The sequence below is a fragment of the Gobius niger genome, assembly GCF_951799975.1.
Source record: "Gobius niger genome assembly, chromosome: 1".
Lineage (NCBI taxonomy): Eukaryota > Metazoa > Chordata > Actinopteri > Gobiiformes > Gobiidae > Gobius > Gobius niger.
The window spans coordinates 45111346-45133806 of record NC_136852.1 but is presented as its reverse complement, the minus strand read 5'-3'; the positions used below and the strand labels follow the sequence as shown (position 1 = coordinate 45133806).

The following is a 22461-nucleotide window of genomic DNA, read 5'->3' as shown; positions in this document are numbered from 1 at the left end:
GTTTCAGGGTTGTAATGCAAAGACTAAAGTTTAAATATATTTAAAAAAGGACATATCAGGCATATGTGGCTTAATAACTGGCTTAAAAGCATTACTGAAGCAGCGTTCTATCCGAACGTATGCGGACTATTGGCTATTTAGCTAGCTGGCTATTTCGGGAAACTTTTCAGCTTCCGTTGACCTGTTCAATGTATTTTTCCTATAGCCGTTAGCATTAGTCATCAAACATCACAAATGAGGAAAGATCCAGATGTTTTCAGCTGTTGTCAACCTATCGACCACATTCAGGTGAGGTCAAAGCTTAGACGTACCTGTCTGATCTTTGTGTGTACGCTGAGTCACGCACAACGACCAAAGATGTTGTTAGCATTTGGCCTCTCCCAGTATATTCCTATCGCTCCAAACGGGGGTGAAGCTGGAAGCTACCGAACTCTTCCACGGGCATGCACAAAGACCAGACAGGTACGTATCAACTCGTGGAAAACCATATCACAGTATGGAAGAACTGTGTGCCCTCAGTCACGCAAAAAGACCAAAGTTGTTGTTAGCATTTGGCCTCTCCCAGTATATTCCTATAGCTCCAAACAGGGTGAAGTTAGAAGCGACCAAGCTCTTCCACGGGCACGCACAAAGACCAGACAGGTACGCATCAACTTGTCTAAGCTCAGGTAAGAACATATCTCAGCACGGAAAAACGGCGGCCTGTTCCTTTAAATAGTTGTTTATTATTTATTAGTTTTTTGGTTTTTTTTCTCAAACTCGTTGTGTTGCACATGTTCACTTCAAGCTCCTCGTGGAGCTGCAGAGACAACCGGGACGGACTGAGAAGGAGGCTGTGGGCGTTGATGTCGCAGCCGTTCGGAGGCGGCCAGGAGCGGAGTGGAGCTGAGCGAGCAGGCGGAGGACGTGGAATCCTGGTGCAACAGAAGGACACATTCGTAGGAACAGGCTCGGATTGCTAACAGCGTTTCTATCATTTTTACAGCTACAGCAGGAAAAAGAAACCATGAAGAAACAAGTGAGGAGGACTACTCAACTGTGCGAATGAAGTAAAGTACTGTTCCAGATATGTTGTGTGATCAGGGATCTCCGTTAAAACATGATTTAAAGCTGTATTACTTGAATCAAACCGCAAGAGTCAAAGCAGTTGAGTAAAATCTATTATCTGTTGCCCAAACGCGTTTCTAGCTCTCACAGATCCTCCGCACATCCAGCCAACCAACCAGCCGCCAACGCTAACACTGTGCTAATTATTATAGCCTCTGACTTCCTGGAGGAAAATGTGCAGTATTTTGACACACAACAGCATTTACAATGTAGATCTATGGTGCCAAAATAAAGTTACTCTACAACAAAAAAGTGTTAAAGCTCCAAAAAGTCAATTTTGCATGATATGTCTCCGCTACAAAAGCATAGACATTATTCAGTGTTGCTCTGTCTGCCTCCCACTGAGTGTGGCCCTGCTGTAACAGTCTGGCAGGTCTGACACCTCCACAGGATCACAGAGTCACTGAACACTTTTACCCACAATGCAGCGGGCTGCTGCGGAGTTCATGTTAAGGGCAGGTCAAGCACAAAACAGAAAGAAGCAGGATTGGGTGAAAAGAGTTGTTGGTGGATATTAGTGCAACGAAACAGAGTGAAATTAATTATTTGTTTTGTGTTGGTTTTGTTCAGAGCTCTTGGTAGTTTGGTTTTCCATCAAAGCAAAAGTTTTCCAAAAATTGGACTGGGTCTTTTAGAATTGAAGCCTCTTTTGAATCCAGGCTGGATTTAAACCCTACTTCTGAGGCTACAAAACACTTGCTTTGCTTTTGGACCAATCACAGGCGCGATTTTACCTACAATATTAATAAAACAGTATTTCTGCAGCCACGGTCACCTCTACTTGAACCCATGTACAGGGACAGAGCGGCAAAGTCCAACGCGCTCTTGCCTTACAACTAGAGGGTCTAAATTTTTATGAACATTTTTATTCTTCCTCTCATTTTTAAAGCCGTTTGCTTTATATTTTGCAGAATTATACTGAGAAGCAATAACCAATTTACCAAGTTCCAGCTGAAATAACTGCTCTGGTGACCATGGAGTGGCCTTAACAGCGATCTTCGAAACCCCACGTGAATGTGGTGTACTTTATAAAACGAGCCCAGTGCCTCATGTACTGCTGTGACCATGGAATATCCTGTTCCTATTGGGAGCGGTGGTTTAAAGTGCAAATTACTTTTTTTTTCTTTTCAGATTTTCTTGTTCTTACCTAGTGTGATGGCTGATATTTTTTCATGTGTGAATAAAGTCGTCATTGTTACGTACTGTACTGGCACAAAGGTGAAAATCATCGTGGGCACTGCTTTATGTTTTTTCCAGTGGGTGCCAAGTCAAAAGTTTGAACCAAAAAATAAAATAAAAGAGTGTCTCAATCTCGCAAAGTCCTGTTTATAAGTCGGGCGCTCTCCTTGTTGAGCTTCGTGAGTGGAACATCGCACTGCTGCCACAGCTTTACTAATGAAAAGAGAAGCAAAGGAAGCTCTGGTGAGTTACAGGTTATCTATTGAATCAGTTTGTATAATCAATTTGCCTGGGTGCCCAAAGATTTGGCATATCAATATGAAGTTTATTTATTATTATCTACAAGTGTAGATTATGCAAGCACTGTAGTTCACTTCAGCAGCAGGGTAGCGCAGCGGTTAGCGCTCATGCTTCACAGCTAGAAGGTCCTGGGTTCTGTGTGGAGTTTGGATGTTCTCCCCGTGTTTGGTTTCCCCGGAGAACTCCAGTTTTCCCTACCACTAATAACATGTACAATAGGTAAATCCTCCAGCAGGCAATTCTAACCCTCAGCCTGGCTCCACATCTGGAGATGGGTCCCCAGGCGCTGCACTGCCCACTGCTACAGTGCCATGCTGTTGGTTCGACGGCTCACGAGTCCTAACCTTAAAGGAATAGGCCACCGTTTTTACATACTAAGATATGTTCTTACCTAACCTTAGTCGAGTTAATATATCCCCGTCTGGTCTTTGTCCGTGCGCTCTGTCACGCAAACGGAGCACATACGCAGCCTCTCCCACATGTCATATAGCTCCAAAAAAGCTCACGATAGAAGCTACCAAGCTCTTCCACGTGTTCCCTATTTAAATAAAGTTACGTGAAGTGTTTTCATGCGAAGTATATTTACACAGAAATGTAACATGTCGATTTTATAAGCAGATAAAAAGGGGGACTATATTGTGAGGCGTAATGATACAGGAGCACAACGTCCGCGCAGTAACTCCTAAAGACTTCCCCCGCTCACTTCCGTCAATAGAAGCTGCGTGACTTGTAGAGAGCTAGCAGAGAACAGTTGAAGAAGCGTGGATAACTTGTGAACAATGCCTTTTATGTGCATCGTGCCGGGCTGGGATAACAAGCAGAAAGTATATAGTGTAGTAATGTTTCACAGATTTCCAACTCACCCCGGACGACGACACAGGACTCAGGACCTCGACCATCAGGTAGGAATGCGCCAGCACTTTCCCAAAATATATTTTCTGCTTGTTGTAAAAGGCTCTCTACAAGTCACGCAGCTTCTATTGACGGAAGTGAGCGGGGGAAGTCTTTAGGAGTTACTGCGCGGACGTTTTGCTCCTCGTATCATTACGCCTCACAATATAGTCCCCCTTTTTATCTGCTTATAAAATCGACATGTTACATTTCTGTGTAAATATACTTCGCATGAAAACACTTCACGTAACTTTATTTAAATAGGGAACACGTGGAAGAGCTTGGTAGCTTCTATCGTGAGCTTTTTTGGAGCTATATGACATGTGGGAGAGGCTGCGTATGTGCTCCGTTTGCGTGACAGAGCGCACGGACAAAGACCAGACGCGTATATATTAACTCGGCTAAGGTTAGGTAAGAACATATCTTGGTATGTAAAAACGGTGGCCTATTCCTTTAAGGTCAGTGGACTCTTGCCTGAACCTAATTTTGGGAATGACAATTTCAGTTTTACATATACATTTTCGGAATAAAGCGTTGTCGGACTAATGGGTTGTCGGACTAATGCGCGAACCCCTGCTCCTTACGGGTCGTCCCAGCGGCGTCGAAGGATGGGTCAAATGCAGAGGACACATGTCATTGTACAGTTGTTGTATAATGACCAATAGCCTTAACCTTCAACACAAAAGGTTCACAAATTCCAGTAGTTCCAGATTAATATGGCTCTTCTGACTGTTTTCTTCCTAAAATTTGATTGTTGTCATTTGATACAATGGTTGGTTTATGCAGGGGATATGAATGAACAATATATTGGGCCTGATCTTGGGTTACTTAACGCAGGCTTTCGACAATAACGTTCGCGCTGCCAAGGTGCGCTCGGTGTCATCTTCAGCTTGTCTCCTGGTGCAGTAAGTGGCTTGAACGGGGGCTGGACAGACCCCCATGGCCAATGACAAAGTAAGCTACAACAGCGTACAAAAGTCCCTCCCCGAGCTTTTTCCTCCAGAGCCAGCTCTCTTCTCAGTTCTTTTCTCTTGGGATGCGGCCAATGTTGAACTCACGGTGAAGGGGAGAAGGGGAAGGGGTGCACGCTGTTGTTGTGTTGTGAAGAAGATCTGGACCATTGTGTTCGGCTGCGCAGTGTGACTTGTGCTCTTTGATTTCGATTTTAAAACTGAGCCACGCCTGAGTAAAACACATGTGTTTTCTGCTAGTTTTCACAGAACAACCAAGAACAGTTCTGCTGCTTTGTTTTGAACAACTTGTAATTTGGTAAGGAGCTTTCGGGGAGGCGAAAGACCACACTCAGTGGGACCCGAAAAAGGCTTTCAGAGGGAGAGCGTGAGTATGCTTCCCCACACACGGAACGGTCCAGCTTTAGAAATGACCAAATGATAGCCTCAAAGCCCCATTCTGTAAACACTGTAAACGTCTATAACAGGGGTGCCCAAACTTTTTGTCTCCGAGGGCCAAAATGAAAAAGTGCCTGTGAGTCGCGGGCCAAACACGGCGATGTCAAGCACGAAAAACACATATAACTGCACATTACAAAGTTACTTTATTTTATTTACTTTTAATTTTTTCGATTGCATTTGCATTTGATTCTATCTATGCAAATAACATGCTATATTAAAAAAAATGGTAACTATGGCAAAAGCCTAATTTTAGTCGAACAAAATCAACCATTGTAGCAATTTAGTGCAAAAATACAAAACACCTGCATCTATAGCACCTACAGTAACTTTACCTCATTCATTAACTCAAAGAAAATGCCAAATTAGATTATTTTGAAAGTGTCAGTTCAGCATCAATTCTTTTATAAGTCAGTTTTAACACATGCTGTTATTGATGTCAACAACCTTTGCGATAAAACTTGGAAAACTGTGAAAGTTGCTGCTACAACGCTCTGTAATTGATAGATACAAGAGAAAGACACCACAACAGTGTTTCCTTAACTTTGTGAAAGGAGTGAAACAGCGCCCCCAATTTGACGCTGGTGGTCAAAAAGTGTACTGCATCCATATTTACCTTTGAGAATCAATGGGAGAGAGTTAATATTAACCACACGCAGCGCAAAAAGTAAGTCACTCTCTGGCGGGCCAACAGAATTGCTTCGGCGGGCCAAATTTGGCCCGCGGGCCCCACTTTGGGCACCCCTGGTCTATAACACAACAGCCGTGTTTATTTATCCAGATGAGGTCGTAGTTTGAAATGGCGAGCGCTGATTTAAACCGTCAGTCAACATTCAGTGTTTGTATTGTCGTCCAATTATACACAGATCATCGAAAACCCCTCAGTCATGGTCACGGAGTGGTTCTTATTGCCGACATGCACCGAGCCGACCCCATCATCCCCCCCTGCCCCCCGAGTGAAAGCGTCATATGGACTGTTTTTATTGGATCTGGTGGCGCGGTAAAGTTTTAGTGGCGCCTTAAACGACATGACAACCGCAGCACGCAGCTCCTAAAGGGGGGATTTTCCATTTCCACTTTACTCCCTTCTTTTATATTTGATGCGGCGCGGTGATTGTGTGCACCTGCTGCCAGAGAAAACTGTGTAGGAGGGACACGGGGAAAGAAGTGAAAATGCATTATGAAAACACGTAGTGGGGGAGAGGAGAGGGGAGCGGCGCCGAGGGACGGTTTAGGCAAAGTCACGGGAGGATTTTAAATGGGATTTTTACTTTCATGTGGATGAAAATGAGGACGGTACAGCATGTTTCTTTCCAGGGCTGTTTCTTGCTTTGTGAGGGACCTGTATAAAGTAATGTCTCACGGCTATGGCAAAGCAATAAATCAAATGTTGTTGTTTTTTTCAAACACATATTAAGCCGAGACGCTGCAGGTGAATGGGGGGGAAAAAAAAATGCTGAAGTATCCATTTGAAACCTTTGCTGTGGATTTTTGACAAGGCATAAGAAAAAGATGAATCGCAATTTTCAACCAAAATTGCCAATTGCTGTGTCTAGTTTCTCGATTGTGCAAAAACAGCTCGACTGACCGTGCATGCGTGCATATCTCATTATGTTCGGACAAACTCTGTCAACTGATTTCCACTATGCTCGCTACAATCAACTAGCATTTCTGTGTCAATTTCAGCTGAATATCTGCCCAAACCACAGAAATATGGTGACTAGTGCTATCTATCACGACATAAAAAAGAAATATCAAGATAACGACAATATAACTGACAACGGACAAATTACTTGCAAATAATGCAAAGATATTTCATTCTTTTTTTTAGCGCCATGCTAATTTCCTCAATATGATCTATTCAAGCAGTTCTAGGGGTGCAACGGATCAAAAACTTCACAGTTCGGATCGTTCCTCAGATCAGAGTCACGGATCAGATCATTTTTAAGATCAGCAAAAGGCATATATGTCCTTCCTTAAACATGGACCAATGACCATTAATAAATAAATAACTATTAATAATATTAAATGTATCACAGACACTTAAATAGATTTTAAATCTAAACTGTGTAGTCCATGTTATTTCAATAACAATCAATATGCCTATAGGATTTTACTTGTATTCACAGGTTGTTGCTAAATGAGGCTGTGGGACAGAAGCCAAAGTGAAAATTTAAATGAATAAAGCCCAGTCTGCTCTCCCAAACCCCACACACTCTGATCAAATCAGCTGATGTCTGGACTCGAGCGCCTGCACACCCTCACGTACATAACCCCCAGTGTCTGAGTGTAAAACGCACATTTCCAACAGTCTCCACAGCGTCTTTTCCGCAGACTTCAGCGCTTTGTTGTAAAATACAGACTAGCCCACAACAGTCACTGCCTTTGCCCATTGCCTCTCGTGAGAGTGGCTCCATTTCTCCGGGACGGAGGAAAGCGCATAGATGGCCCGACATCGAGGACTCTCAGAGCAGGCCTGAACAGGGAAGGTGGTGTTGACAGAGGCGACGCTGAGCTGACTCCTCCAGCATCATGAGGATCGTTAATAAGCCTCTATCATCATCAGCTATTCTCAGGCTTTTGTTTTGGGAGCTGTGCACTCTATCCAACCTCTTTCCTTCATCATGAAATTTGACAGGGAAGCCAAAATGTCCCCATTTAAATGACGTGGGGTGTTCAAGCGCCTCCGTTCCTCCGCTCTCCTTGACCACGCTCTGTATGGACTGAACCTGCGCACAACTTTTTCTTTCCAAAAAGCAATCTGTGGATCACGTGTGTGCCACCCGGAAGATATTGATCCGAACGGATCACGGATCAATGAGGATCCGTTGCACCACTAAACAGTTCACATCCTTCATGTCATTTAACTTTTTAAGCAGTCAGTGTTTCTGCTGTTCTGATGGAGCCGAGCGTAACATACATTATTTCGTGTTCACAACGATATCCAAAATGACAACATGATTGATATCAAAAAATGATATCACGATAACGATATGCGATACGATACGGCCCACCCCTAATGGTGACAACAAAACACTGTAGCGAATAGCTGTGGTTTGTGTCGATGCGATGCAAGATGCTAATGAAAGGAGTTCATCCCGTTCGTGAAACCAAAGCACTACATCGAGAAGTAAGTGGTGGACTCGTGCTTGTGTTCAGTCGAATTTCTCCCATGAAAATGTTGAATAGAACACGAACAAGTGTTGAGCATTTGGATCCAATTCCAGCCACGTTTACCCAGAGAAAGTCAGTCATTGTCTGATTTAGCTGATCTTTCCTCAGCTCCACTGACAATAAAATGCCTCATAGTTTAAAAGCCTAAGCTACATTATCGGTCGGAATGATGTCGAAGTGCCCAGTGCTATGGGAGGGGGCAAACGCCAACGCAAACTAATGTGCGAGGAACAGCGACTTCACTCTAATCATCAAAATCTTGGAATTATCAATGCAAATGTCCTCAAATTGCATGCAAACTGAGACCAAAATACCATGAACCACTATCGATGCATTTTGTAAAGTGTCCCTTCATGGTCAATGACTGCTAGCTGCTCCACTTTTTGCCGACGACACTAGGGGCCGCTATTGCACTATCACCCCGTTGGAATGCATTGCACTTTAGACATGTTTAAAAACAACTTTAAAGCCTGGTTTCAAATATTATTATTTTTACTTTCTACAGCTAGATGTTTCTCCTGTGATAACACTGGGTTAGTTACAAATAAAGGCTGGTTTTCGTAAGAAAAATAGTAGAAATCGTACTTATGAGGGTCGGACTGTTATCATTGGAGCTGCACGTCACGCAAGGGCCGAGTCTACAGTGAAGATCCCGCCCTTATGCCCTTTTTAGGAACATGTTTTGTCAGAAATGGGGAGGAGGAGTCTGTAAATCCACCATGATTTCCCCTTCGAACGTGGTCATTGTGGTAAACGGGGAGGAGTGAGGAATGACGGTCTATTGATAATATATCCATGGCTCCAGTACAGGATTATTTACAGTAAATGAGTTTGTCACTCGCTGTTGTTAAGATTTGCATAGTTAGAAATGTCGTGTTGATAGTCATTTTACACAAAGCTACGGCCGACTATCAATCATATGTGAGAGAAGCTTTTAAAGGTTTCCTTTGAGAATTCTGTGTGAATGTTGTGGGCGTGGCCAGTGATTGTATGAAGCATACAGGACTTGTGGGGGGGAATTGTGGCCAAGTTTCTTAGGTTGACATTTTGATTTGATTTCATTATTTTGTCCAGGGGTATTTTAGACGTCTTATTATGTTTTTTTTTTTTTTATAAAACTGCCTTAAGTTGTAGATTGTCCAACATCATTTCAGCTCAGAGCGACCAGCTACACTTGGCCCTCTATAATCTTTTTTATATTGTGCTTAGAGCCAGAAACTAATTAAATCATTTATAAATAATAGACTGTGTGTGAGACTGTGGGGTTTATGAAAATGTCTAAGGCCTGATCTCTGTGATAAAATGACATTTTTAATTAATATCTGAAGCATTTTTTTCATCATCAGTCAATTATTCAATATGCCCTGAAAACAACATGCGATTCTTACTCATTACACGGTCACCAGGCTGATTGAAATTGAATTTCAATTTCACAGCACACAACAGAAACCATGGTGAAATTTCAAATGACTTGCTGACCTTTAGAGCGGCTCCTTCTTGTTGCGTTGGCACATTAACATCTCTCTCAGTAAGCTGTAGCCACAGTGTTATACTGTTGGCATTATAGGATCTGAACTCCGTGGAATGAGGAGAACAGCTGCAAGGTCTGTAGTTGAATTGAAATTCTTAAGGAATAATTAGCTATAACTTGCAAAGGCGTTGACCATAAAGTGAAGCCCAAGGACAAATTCTTCCCTTAAACAGGTTCCAGAGCAACAACATCAGGGTTCACTTCAGAGGTTATATAATCCTCGAGCCAAGTCATCATCATCATAGAAATAAAAACAAGAACTTAGCGAGTAGGTCCAGGACACTTTTATGTGTCTGTTAGCATCAGCCATGACACATCGCAAATTAGGAACGACACAGATTCATCAACCACATTTAGGTCAGAGCCCAGTTAGAAATTATTAACCAATGTACAGACCTTTGGAGATTTTGTTTTAAAGGTAGGCCTACACTGCGTAACATTTTGAACTATACTGTTGCAGGCAAAACAAAATATGCTCCTAATGACCATTTCAACACAGAAAATGCTATTACTGCAGTGGGTAATATAATAATGGATTTGGATGAAGACCTAACCTGTTTAAATGTCAAATTCTACTGCCCTTCGTCACGTCTCCATGGAAACGAGCGTACCCACTCCCGGTAAAGTTGACACTCATATCTTAGGATGGGTGAAAATGTTTGTTTGTACATTTATGAGGCATTTTTCAATGATGAAAATATCTGTCATAAAATAAATGCTTTTATTTCAATTTTATTTATTGGGTAAAATTCTACGCAGTGTGGCTTTAAAGAGACTAGAGGCAGGTTGGTCATTTTATACTCACTCCTGCCACCTCAGGTCTTACGCGTAACTGCAGCTTGTATATTAAGCTCATGCATGACGGCACATGATGGGCTCATTCTACACATTAGGACATTGCAGGAACAAGTAGGGGGAGGAAAATACTTTGTTTTAAAAAATTTTAAGGAGAGCATAAAGAGGTGGCAGGTTTCACTCCATTTGTTTTTGAAACTAATTCAGTAAAACAGTAGGCTAAAGTTTGTCACGTGTCTCGCCCTCTCTCTGGATGAGTGATAGCACAGCGCAGTGCGGAGAAGTGAAGTCAGAGGGGAGACATTCTCACAAATCAACACTGTAGTCTCTGTGTGCAAGTTATTACTACTGACTATTCAAAAGAACTTACGAACTGCAGAGCTTGACTTTAACACGAGCCAATGACCCCTGCTGACCTCTTGCCCTGTGTGTGTGTCTGAATGAGTTTGAATGTCACTGTGGGTCTGCTCGTCTATCGTTTGGTGCACAGTGATCTATTGTTGTTTCTTTTCTATTGTATCTATTGTAGACATGTAACAGAAATGTTCATTATTGTGTGCTGTCCCTGAAATTAAAGAGAAAGAAAGGAAGGAAGGAAGGAAGGAAGGAAGGAAGAAAGAAAGAAAGAAAGAAAGAAAGAAAGAAAGAAAGAAAGAAAGAAAGAAAGAAAGAAAGAAAGAAAGAAAGAAAGAAAGAAAGAAAGAAAGAAAGAAAGAAAGAAAGAAAGAAAGAAAGAAAGGAAGGAAGGAAGGAAGGAAGGAAGGAAGGAAGGAAGGAAGGAAGGAAGAAAAAAAATGAGCCAAGCACTGATAGTTTTGTCTTAGCCAGCATCTATTGGACCCAACTAACCAATTTGACCAATTGGGTTTAGTTATGGACTAGATCTGATTGTGCTTACAAGAAAATTAAAGGAACAGGCCACTGTTTTTACATACTGAGATATGTATGTTATCTTACCTGGGCTTAGACGAGTTGATGCGTACCTTTCTAAAGTTTGCGCGTGCCCGTGGAAGAGAGTGGTAGCCTCCAACTTCACCCCAGTTTGGAACTATAGGAATATGCTGGGAGAGGCCAAATGCTAACAACTTCTTTGGTCGTTTGCGTGACTGAGCGCACGCACAAAGACCAGAAAGGTACGTTTCAACTCGTCTAAGCTCAGGCATGAACATATCTCAGTCTGTAAAAACGGTGCCCTGTTCCTTTAAGCATGGTACAGTTTTCAGGCCTTAAGACTTAAAGGGGCTAGATGCAAGTTTGCCATTTTATACTCACTACTGCCACCTCAGGTCATACGTGTAACTGCAGCTTCTATATTAAGCTCGTGCATGACGGCACTTCGGACCCGAATGAACACCTTTCTGAGTGACAGTGCAGGATTTTAGAGGCAGTTGTGGTGAACATGTCAGGGCTCATTCTACACATTAGGACATTGTTGAAACATGTAGGGCGAGGAAAATACTTAATTTTAACATGTTTAAACTCTGTATAGTCCCTTTAAGTTTTTGTAGAATATGTGGTTGGTGTTCAATGTACATATAGCGATTAGTCGGTTTTAAGTAAATTGTAAAATGTTTAACATAGAAATAAACGTCATACATAATCATATTGGGGCTTGTAAATACATTGTTGCTGGTAGGATTTAAGAAAGGCTTGTGACACTGGCCAAAAAGGTAATGTCAAGCCCTGATAAATTCACCATTATGTAACAATCCCACCCCATAGGCCTATTTTAACCAGCTCATGGAAGTGAGAGGGTGACAGATGGACTTATTATGAGTAAAATGCCAATTTGAACCCCTATTGGTGGGTTGTAGGTTATAGAATATGATGATGTCATCGCCCAAGTCGTAGCTAAACAGAAAATGTATGAATTTTAAAAATGATCATTAATATCAGTCACTGGGTCCATGATGTCTCTGCACAAGACCACAAATTTCCTTAAAAACAAAATATTTTTTCCTCTTTATATAGTATAGGCCTTTAGAATGCTGTGATGTCACCTGCAACCCAGCAATAGGCCTATGTAAAACATACAGTATATTATTCAGACTTATACACCCATTTCTTCACAGGACCTGCTCTTTTATTATTGGGGAAAAGCTTCATTTGCAACATGTTTGGGATATTTTCTTGGCTTTGAGAACATTTATTTCTGCGTTTCTCTAAATTCTCCTAGTCACATGCACATGCCCCTTTGTAATGTAGCTGTTATCTATAGTAAAAAGCCTTTGTATGTTCAATTTGTGTTTTTACCCACAACTGCAGAGACTGAGATGGGTGTATTCAGGTCTGTTTCTTCAAACATTTCAAACCATTTAGTTTTGGTTGCACCTTTTCTGAATTAGTAAAATTAATGTGTTTTTTTTTACATGCTCAGTTCATCTTATTTATACCAACTCACCATCAAAATCCAGGAAATCTGACCTTTGCTCTTCAAAATGTGACCTCCAGACCCCGCTCATTATAAGAATTACCACCATAGTCTACTTTTATCCACCACAGTCTAAAACCTCTGTACGGACAAAGGTTTTAAAACACTGTAAACTCTTGTCAACTTTTAAACAAATGCTCAAATTCACAATTAAATATTTCATATAGTTAGTTAGTCAATGCACATTAGAACAATTTACTGTGAAGGTGACATGTCAGCTGTTTGGATCCTAATGCTCAAAGTTGGCAGGTCTGGTTTTGCTCCTGGACATGTTTCTAATGTGCACAATGGAATGAATTGCGATTTCATAAAGTTATCGTAACACTCTGATGACAACCATGGAGTAAAATACATATGAATCGTCTGCACTTTCCATGTCGTGTCTTAAATGCCGAACTCACCCGAAGCGTGGCACTCTCCCCTCTGCACCATGGTGACCAGCGGCGCCCCCTCCGTCTCCGCCCTGCTGTTCTCGGCCCGCAGGCGGCAGACGCTGGGGTACGTCCTGCCGTCGCTCCCGCACACGGGCCCGTTGGTCTCGCACACGCACGCCCGGCTCCCCGGCCGCTCCTGGCTTCTCCTCTCGCACCTCAGCCCATCCCCGCAGGCCAGTCCGCCGCAGTCCTCGCCTTCCCCTGACGCGCACACCACGCAGCATCCGCAAAAGTCCGGCACGTGCCCGTAGTAGCACGCCGGGGGTGGCATCGGGCACTGGGTCGCGTCGCAAAGCTGCTGGCAAGTCTCCCTTTTGCTCAGCAATCCGCCACGCGCCAGGGACAGCAGCGCAAAATAAGCAAGTATCTTCATGATTGTCAGAAGTGACGTTGCCAAAGGTTGATCCTCTTCCCCTTCTTTCCCTGAACGATACACGTGTGCGTCTGTCTCCAAATGACAGCGAAACCACACATCGCAGTCGTTTGTAGGCTATAGGTTGGCCAGTACGAGCATGTTTTATGTAGTTCTATGCAAAGCTCCTTGTCCTTAAACGTGCACGCACAGGAATTCAGCACGATCACTTTTATATGTTTCTTTCGACATAAAATAGGCCCCAAGGGAGTTCAGAGCACATCTCGTCTTAGCTGGTTGCCTGCCAAAGTGAACAGTGATTATAGGGGTGTTATTATAAAGACAATGTCATATAATCGTACGCAGCCTCAAGGTAGTGGAATGAAAAGAAAATTTGCATGTTAGTATTCGATATGTAATGCTCTGATATGTCGGGCCTTGCATGCCAATTATATGATACGCTCAAAAGTTTGACAATAGATCACTCAACAAATTTTAAATACATTGTTTTTGCTCTCATTTTTCATGGGGTGAAGTCAAAGACATACAGCTTTTTCTATAAACACAATTGACCCATTTCTCCCAAATATTGGTCGTAAATCTGATTGAATCTGTGTCCGTGAGCAGTTCTCCTGTGTGTCAGAGGCTGTGTCCGAATGTCCACGCTAATCCCGATATAGTGAACTACATCGAGGCCATGCCCTTGTGCAGGGGTGTCCGAATGTCCAGGGAGAAAAGAGTAGTGCACCCAGCATTTCCCACAACGCAGCGATGGTCACTAGACGGGTCATAGACCACAATGCATTGCGAGAGTCAGAGGATAACAGATGGAAAGAGGTCTTTAAAGCTAAACATTGTTTTTATCACGTGTGGTGTATTTTTCATGAATGAACTACTTGAATACAAATCGTTGCAGTGAAAAGTTGCTAGCGTTAGCTGCTCACCTTTAGCTCGAGCTGTTGATCGATCAGCAGCTTCCTCAGGCAAAAAGGTCATAATCCAAGCCGTTTTGTTCATTCATGTGCAATCCATGGGAAATAAAAGTTAAGTAGTAAGCAAGAAGTAAAACTAAATTCATGTTGTTTGGGAACAGAAAAATTAATACTGAAGCAAAAGTCCAAATCAAGGAGGTAGAGATAGAAAGAATTAACAAAATCACATTTCTTGGGATTTTAATTGACTGCAAAATAAGCTACGGGATTATAAATCACTTCGCTACGCTAGTCCTACCACATTTAATATATTGTATTGAGGTCTGGGGGAATGGCTACAGCAGTACTACAAACTCACTTGCCCTTCTCCAGAAAAGAGCAATTCGTGTAATTCATAATGCAGGGTCATACTCACCCTCTTTTCCTAAAGTCAAATCTACTTAAACTGAAGGGTCTAATCAATTATTTCACTGCAATAATGATGTTTAAAGCTAAAAATGATCTATTACCAGCCAGTATTCAGGATTTCTTTCGACAACAGGAGGAAGGGTACAGATTAAGGGGTCACATGAATTTCAAAACTCCAGTTGAGGAGTTTCTGCCTTGCTGTTTGCGGCGTAAAACTATGTAATAGCTTGAATGTGTCGCTCGAGAAATGTACCACAGTTTGCCAATTTAAATCTATGAAGAAAAAAAAGAAAAGAAGTATGTAGTTGGCAAAGGGACAAACGAGGAGAAGGTGAAATACTGTTGTGGAGCGGAGGGAGCTGCGCAGGAGGAAGAGGAGAAGGAGGAGGTGGAGCTTGACCCGTGCAGGACACAACGCTCTGAAACACGGGACATTCCTGCTGTGAAGCACGAGCACTAACCGCTGCGCCACCGTGCCGCTTTCACTTAGTCAACAATTCCACTGGGCAATTTTGACTTGTACATATTTCACTTTCACTGGAAATAAAACAAAAAAAACGTTGCTAGTGATTCACTGCGGCGGCTGAAGAAAGAAAGTTAAACACGTTCAATTTGTAAAACCAAATTAAACGTACCATCCGTGCAAAGGATCTTTCCCATTTTCAAGTAAACTTATTAAAACTTACAAAATGGCCTTTTCTAGTTTAGCGACAGGCACATGCTTTTCCAATTCCGTCGTCATTACTGTTTCACTTCACGCGAGTAAGTAAAACACATTTCACATTCAGATACATAATGAACTTTCCAGACAGACGATCACAAGCCAACTCTTCTCATCTCGGCGCACGGATCGACGTTTCTCTCTGTTCCGTTCTCGCCGCGCTCCTCCCGCCGCTGTTTGATCTGGCTCTGTAGATGCCATAATTAACTGCCCGCTCCTGTTTGGACGACTCAGTTACATCGTATTGATCGGCCGCTCGTCTCTCCGTCACCTGGCGTGCACCTGTTGGAGGTTCGGAGATTGATCCCTTGAGTATGCGAGGAAGATGGTCAGATGGATACTTGGTGCGCTTCTGTACTTTCGCGAACGCGTGGGTAATGATCCGACTCTGTTTTTGATGGTGGAGTGCAGAATGGGGATGGAAAGAGACACCACTCGCAGGGGACTTGTCTGAAAAAGCACGTATAAAGAGAGTTTACGGTGGAGGGTGGTGATTAAGGCATCAGTTGGACAGTCTTATAACAGTTACAGTCTTTTTTTATTCAGTTTTGCCCTGATTTGAGCTCGATCTAGGTGCGGCAGTACTTGATGGGAAAACTTTGAGAAGCATTGTGCTATACAGTTTTGTCTGAAGTCAATTCAGCTTCTTATTTTTGTCATTAGCTTGCGTTCACATGACATCACAGCATTGTTAACAGCCTATAATGTAAATCTTGAGTTAGTGCAGCTGTTCTACTGTGGTAACTATCGCAACCATCAAAATGCTGAATTTTTGGACTTGGTTTATGGTTAGCCTCTTCAGCCATACAGACCCACCTGTGAGACCAAAATAAATAAAAATTTGGTCCGGGCATTTGGATGCAAGGTGACACAAGGGGGCGCCCATCCAACCCTCTCAGTGTACATGTGAAATGACTTTCTTCAGAGTTAGACTTTAGGTCAGACACCATGAGTGACAGTAACATGACGCTAAACACAATGTGATCTTTGTTTCCAGTAAAAGGCTGAGGCCTCATTGCTCTTCAGTCACAGACAGAGAAGTGACGAAGGAAGTCATGGAGATTCCGCTTTAAACAGAACTTTAGACTTGTACTGGATCTAAGAGTTATATCATATTCTGAAACTCCAAAATATGGTAAAAACAACAAATAGAGGAGAAATTATTATTACAATTACAAAAAACAAACACATGATGCTTATAAAGGTTGAAGAAATATCCATATATATTATCTGATTATCTGATGTAGGGTCATGCTTGTCCCAGTTCTGAGTCATGATGGACCATGACAGATGTGGACAGGACTGTGATAGATGTACTTTTTTGTACAACATAAAAAAGAAAATAGCTATTATAGTAACTGTGTAGAAGAAATGAACCTCTTGAGCTTCTTCTGTAACATCTGTCCACATCAGTCCTGCTGCACCACGACTCAGAGGAACTGGGACAAACATTTCTCTACAGCAGATACAAATGACAATGGTTTGTTTTTGTAGAATTAAAGTAATTAAGAATTTACTAATATTCTAATTATATCTGTTTTTTTAGACTTATCACAAAGGATTACTTGAATTGCAATCTTTTGTTGTTACAACCAGCAGACGTATAATGTTCTAAAGCAGAATCTCCATGATTTCCTTCTCCACTTCTCTTCACTTCACTTTTTTCAACATTCCTAAAGAAGAGGACACTCGCCAGAAGTTGGAATTTCTTTCTAGGATTCAGCGACTATCAGCCAAAATAGTGTTTTTCTGTGACGGTCTCTTGATGGATGCTGATGAATCTTCGCAAAGTGGATTAACTTTTATAACCAACGTGAGTCCCCAATGTGATGGAGAGGCCAGGACAGAGCGGTGGTGAGTCAAAACGCGTGTTAGCTTGTGTGTTAGCTTGTGTGTTAGCTTGTGTGTATTAGCCATGTATGAAGCTGTGGTGCAGATGTCAACTCCTTATAATGTGTATCTGTATTGTGAAGTAACTTTACTTATTGCTGTGATATTTATATTTATTTTACTGCTAATAATGCATGGGCAGATCCGCTCGGAGAGAGGGGGCGGAGTTAACTGAATCGAAGCGTCTTGTCTTCCAGGTTTGCAAAATACCCCCAGAAAATACTTTATATATTTCTCACAAAAAATAGTTCTCCATAGTGGTAGAGGTACAGTATATCATATAAATGCCTAATTGTACCTAACCCAGCGTTATCACAGGAGCAATATCTAGCTGTAGAAAGTTTAACATCATTGGAAACCAGGCTTTAAAGTTGTTTAAAACATGTGTAAAGAGCTTTGCTTTCTAGTGCAAAACTAGCTTTTTCTGCTGCCACGAGATGGTGGCAATTGGCAGCAATGGCGGCCAATTGCGGCGCCCTGCATTGTGGTCACGAAATGGTGCGGCCATTGGTTTAGCTCTATATCACTACAGCAGTTTCCTCACAAGCAGGGTTGCCAGGTCCGCATTTTTTTTTAAGCCTTGCCCCAGGTTAAAAAAAAAAAAGTGTTTTTTTGCCATGCTATTTTCAGTGTCAATAGGCTAATTTTAGCTTATTTAGCTTATGCAAAGAGCAGTTTTTTAGAGAGAGAGGGAGAAATGGGTGGTTTCTCATCATGAGCACATGGCTCTTTAAACCAGTAAAAACATTTTGTCAGCGTTTTTTCAGATATTTTTCGGCAGGTTTAGCTGCCGAGACCTGGCTGCTTACAAGGCAGAAAGAACAGTTTGGAAATCAACAGATATGTATGTACTGCATATGTTCAAAATGCGCTTATAGACCCTATAAGCTGCAAAAAAGAGGAGAGAGAAATATTGAAGGAAAGATTCACATCCATGGACAGACATCATTATTTTTTATTCCCTGCAGTTGTTTCACTCTAACAACAGCATCAACGCCACAAGACAATGATTAAATTCATTGTTAGTGACAAGACAAGAAAGTAACATGGAAGACTGAGAGGCGCCTGGTCTGACAAACTGAGTGTTAACAACTAAAGCTCCCAGCCTCACAAATTAACACCTTTCACGATTTTTAAAACTCCCAAATCACTCATGTATTTAATTTGCTTATGTAAGAATAAATCTGACAGCGGTGGTAATAGATACCGTATTTTACTGCAACTCAACTATGCAAAACAATTACACTCCGCTATTATCTCGTTTATCAGCTGTCATGGAGTTGACGTTTGGTTGATTGGTTTCTATTATCCTTCATTGCACTTGTTTTTTCCCTGTTAACTTGCCTTGTCACATTCTAAATCGGTCTATGGCAGAGATATGTAGACCTTTTTTTTTTGTGGCAGCGAGCAACTTATGCTTGGATGGCATCTGTCTAACTATGCATGAATCTCAGAAACAATCTCAGAAAATGTGTTTCTTTCTTGGTACAGTACTTACCTTAAAGGAACAGGCCACTGTTTTTCCATGCTGAGATATGTTCTTACATGAGCTTAGACGAGTTGATGCGTACCTGTCTCGTCACTGTGCGTGCCCTCAGTCACGCACAATGGCCAAAGATGTTGTTAGCATTTGGCCTCTCCCAATGTATTCCTATAGCTCCAAACGGGGGTGAAGTTGGAATCGACCATGCTCTTCCACATACCTGTCTGGCACAAAGACCAGACAGGTACGTATCAACTCGTCTAAGCTCAGGTAGAAGAACATATCTCAGTATGGAAAAACGGTGGCCTGTTCCTTTAATTTCCTGACTATAAGCCAAAACCTTTTTGTATTGTTTTTAGCTAATGTCAGTCTAAGGAAAATGTATGTAACAGCCACAAACATGGCGGATCTCCATGTGGATTTTTAAAATTTTGTTAGAAATTCACTGACCCAGCTTTTTTGCTTTCCGATACCGATACTGGGAGTTTGAGAATCTGCCGACATCCAATATTAACCGATACCAAGAGACTGTCTCCAAGTGAAAAAATGAATGGCCTTCTTTTCCCTGTTTTAAGATCAATAAAGTCTTAATTGATCTGTAACGTTATGACAAGAAAATATATTTATCGGTTAATAAACTAATGGAAACACACACAAAAAAACACAAAAATAAGTATTTTCCTCCCCCTACATGTTCCAACAACGTCCTATGGTGTAGAATGAGCCCAGACATATTCACCACAACTGCCTCTAAAATCCTCCACTGTCACTCAAAAAGGTGTTAATTCGGGTCCGAAGTGCCGTCATGCAAAAGCTTAATATAGAAGCTGCAGTTACACGTATGACCTGAGGTGGCAGTAGTGAGTATAAAATGGCTAACTTGCATCTAGCCCCTTTAACCAGGATCATTGGATTTTTCTACGCTAAAAATCCTTGGAATATGACGATTTAGGTTACATTAATATAAACAACTCGCATTAAGTGTTCATTACAAATATGTTAGATCAGTTAGAACAGCATTTCATGAACTGAAACACTTAAAACACTTGTGGAAGATTTGATTTTATTCTATTAGACCACTTTAGGTATTTCTATCATAGTTTCAGACCCAGGCATGATCAACTGTTTCTAGAAATAGCATGTTGCCATTGCTATTGCTCACCTCTGCATTTTGTGCAGCAATCAAAAATACATTTGCAGAGGGTAAAACTATCTTAACTTAAATTTGAATACGTTTACTCGAAACGGAAAAGATTATTTGCACGGGTGGTACGTTTAATTTGGTTAATAAATAAACTGGTATCGGCTCAGTATTTGCAGTCTATATCATATTCTTTTCCAGTATCGGCTCCGATATCCAATATCAGATCGGTGCATCAATACAATACAGAGCATCTAAAAACGTCTCTCATCAAGCGAGGAGAATTGTAGAAAGTTTTTGGCAAGCGATACGAGACCGTTCTGGAGATCTACGGGTTGGCGATCCCTGCTCTATGGCATATAAATATCCACCTCTCTTTGACGGGCTGATTTGTGACTGTAATTGGCCCCATGATTTAAAAAAAATGGATGTGTGATGGCAGTAATGAGCTGCTGATGCTATGAGGACATTATGATACTTGCCCCGCTCCCCCTCTCTCCCTCTCTCTCTCCCTCTCTCCCTCTCTCTCTCCCTCTCTCTCTCTCTCTCTCTCTTGGCTAAGGTTCAGGTACATTGGGTGATATTATGGCCCGACTGTCTTCCAGGATCTATTATGGGCTGAGGCCAAGTGGAGTGACTGCCAGCTCTGACACCGCTGCTGCTGCGGAAAGATCAGGTTTGTACAAAATGAGTCCAACAAAAGCACAAGAGATTTGACCTTTAACTTTAAGTTTCACTGTCAAGGTCTTTGAATCTTTATTTTAAGATACAGTCACAATGGTAAAAAAAAGGTTGCACGATACAGTATTTACTACTTTTTTGGGATACCATAAAAGATTCCATAAGTTGTTAAAGTATAAAGTATGTACTACACATTTCAAAATGTTGAAGACAAGTTGTAGAGTACACACAGTTCCAATGCAATAGGCTATTTAAAGGACACATCATGCAAAATCCTTTTTTTCCCCCCACCTTTCAACCATGTTCTAACATTGTCAATAATAATAATACTTTGGTTTTACATAGCACTTTCCTGGACACTCAAAATGCTTTACACTGCATTGCACCATCAGACCCTCAGACCACCACCAGCCACTCACTAAGACAGACACTACATTCATCACAAATTGTTCCCTTTCAAAGACTTACCTGGAGCACTATTTCACTTCATTCATGCAGCTTGTGTATCGTTGGGTAGTTGTGTTTAATTTAGATGTTTCTTCTTCTACGGTGACAGCACTTTGTTCTGTACTTCCTGGATAAAATTCCTCCCTTCTGAAATACGTGCATGGTCAATGTTGAGTCAAGATGCGCAAACAAGAGTTAGAGATGGCTAATTTTGTCATAAGCATGGAAATATTTCCCAGCGTTTTAAACAACACAGCAGCAGCAGCAGATGTAGTATTATAACCCTCACTGTGCTATTTTAGCCCTATTGGTATGTTGTATTCATCTGAAAGGCTGAGATATGCCTGGCGCTCACATGGCTACTAAAATAAACAAACTAACAAAGCACGGACTTCAGCGCTCCCGATTATAGCAGTTGGACTCGATTCTGCCAGGCTGAGTCTGGAGACACAGCAGCGCTGCACATGCTATATGCTACAATAATGATGTCTTTAGCAGGTGCAGACCCTCAGTGAGAGTATTTATAAGCTGCTGTGGACGTTAGCGCTAGCTGCGCTAGCACTAGCCACGATAGCACTAGCCTCGTAAGAACTAACCCCGTTAACACTAGCCACATTAGTGTTATCCCACGCTAGCACTAGCCGGGTTAGCACTAGCCGCGTCACCACTAGTCGAGTTAACACTAGCCGGGTTAGCACTAGCCGCGTCACCACTAGTCGAGTTAGCGCTAGCCGTGTTACCGATAGTCGAGTTAACACTAGCCGCGTTACCACTAGTCAAGTTAACACTAGCCGCGTTTGCACTAGCGAATGCATTGCATTGCGATTAGCCTATTTATTTATTGTGGAATGAAGGTTATGACTGTACTACTGAGACTACTATTTAAACAGTTCTGGCTCATACAGATGTCTTACATCATTGTAAATAAAAGTATGTTTTTAACAAGCAACCAAAAATGGAATGGAAGCTTATGTGTATTGGTTAGAAAATTAGGTTATTCTGTGAAATTATTAAAAATGTGGCCATTTAATTTAAACTATATCTTTTAAAGCAGTACTAAGTAACGTTTACCATAATAAACCCTTTTTGTAGTCCCTCTATGTTAATGGGATGATTGAGGGGTCTTTTATTTCCCCCTGGTGTCTTTGGCCAGAA

The 22461-nt window shown here is 41.8% G+C and overlaps 1 protein-coding gene across 1 annotated transcript in view; it reads right to left on the bottom strand.

Annotated features, from left to right (window-relative positions):
- The window catches only part of htra4 (HtrA serine peptidase 4), a gene marked incomplete at both ends in the record, with an annotated part of 33610 nt that extends 19986 nt beyond the window's left edge, over nucleotides 1–13624 (bottom strand). Inside the window, one exon of the mRNA XM_079567640.1 lies at nucleotides 13219–13624. Within this exon, the coding sequence (XP_079423766.1) occupies nucleotides 13219–13624 (406 nt within the window). The remainder of the gene's footprint in view (nucleotides 1–13218) is intronic.
- Between the last annotated feature and the right edge of the window lie 8837 nt (nucleotides 13625–22461).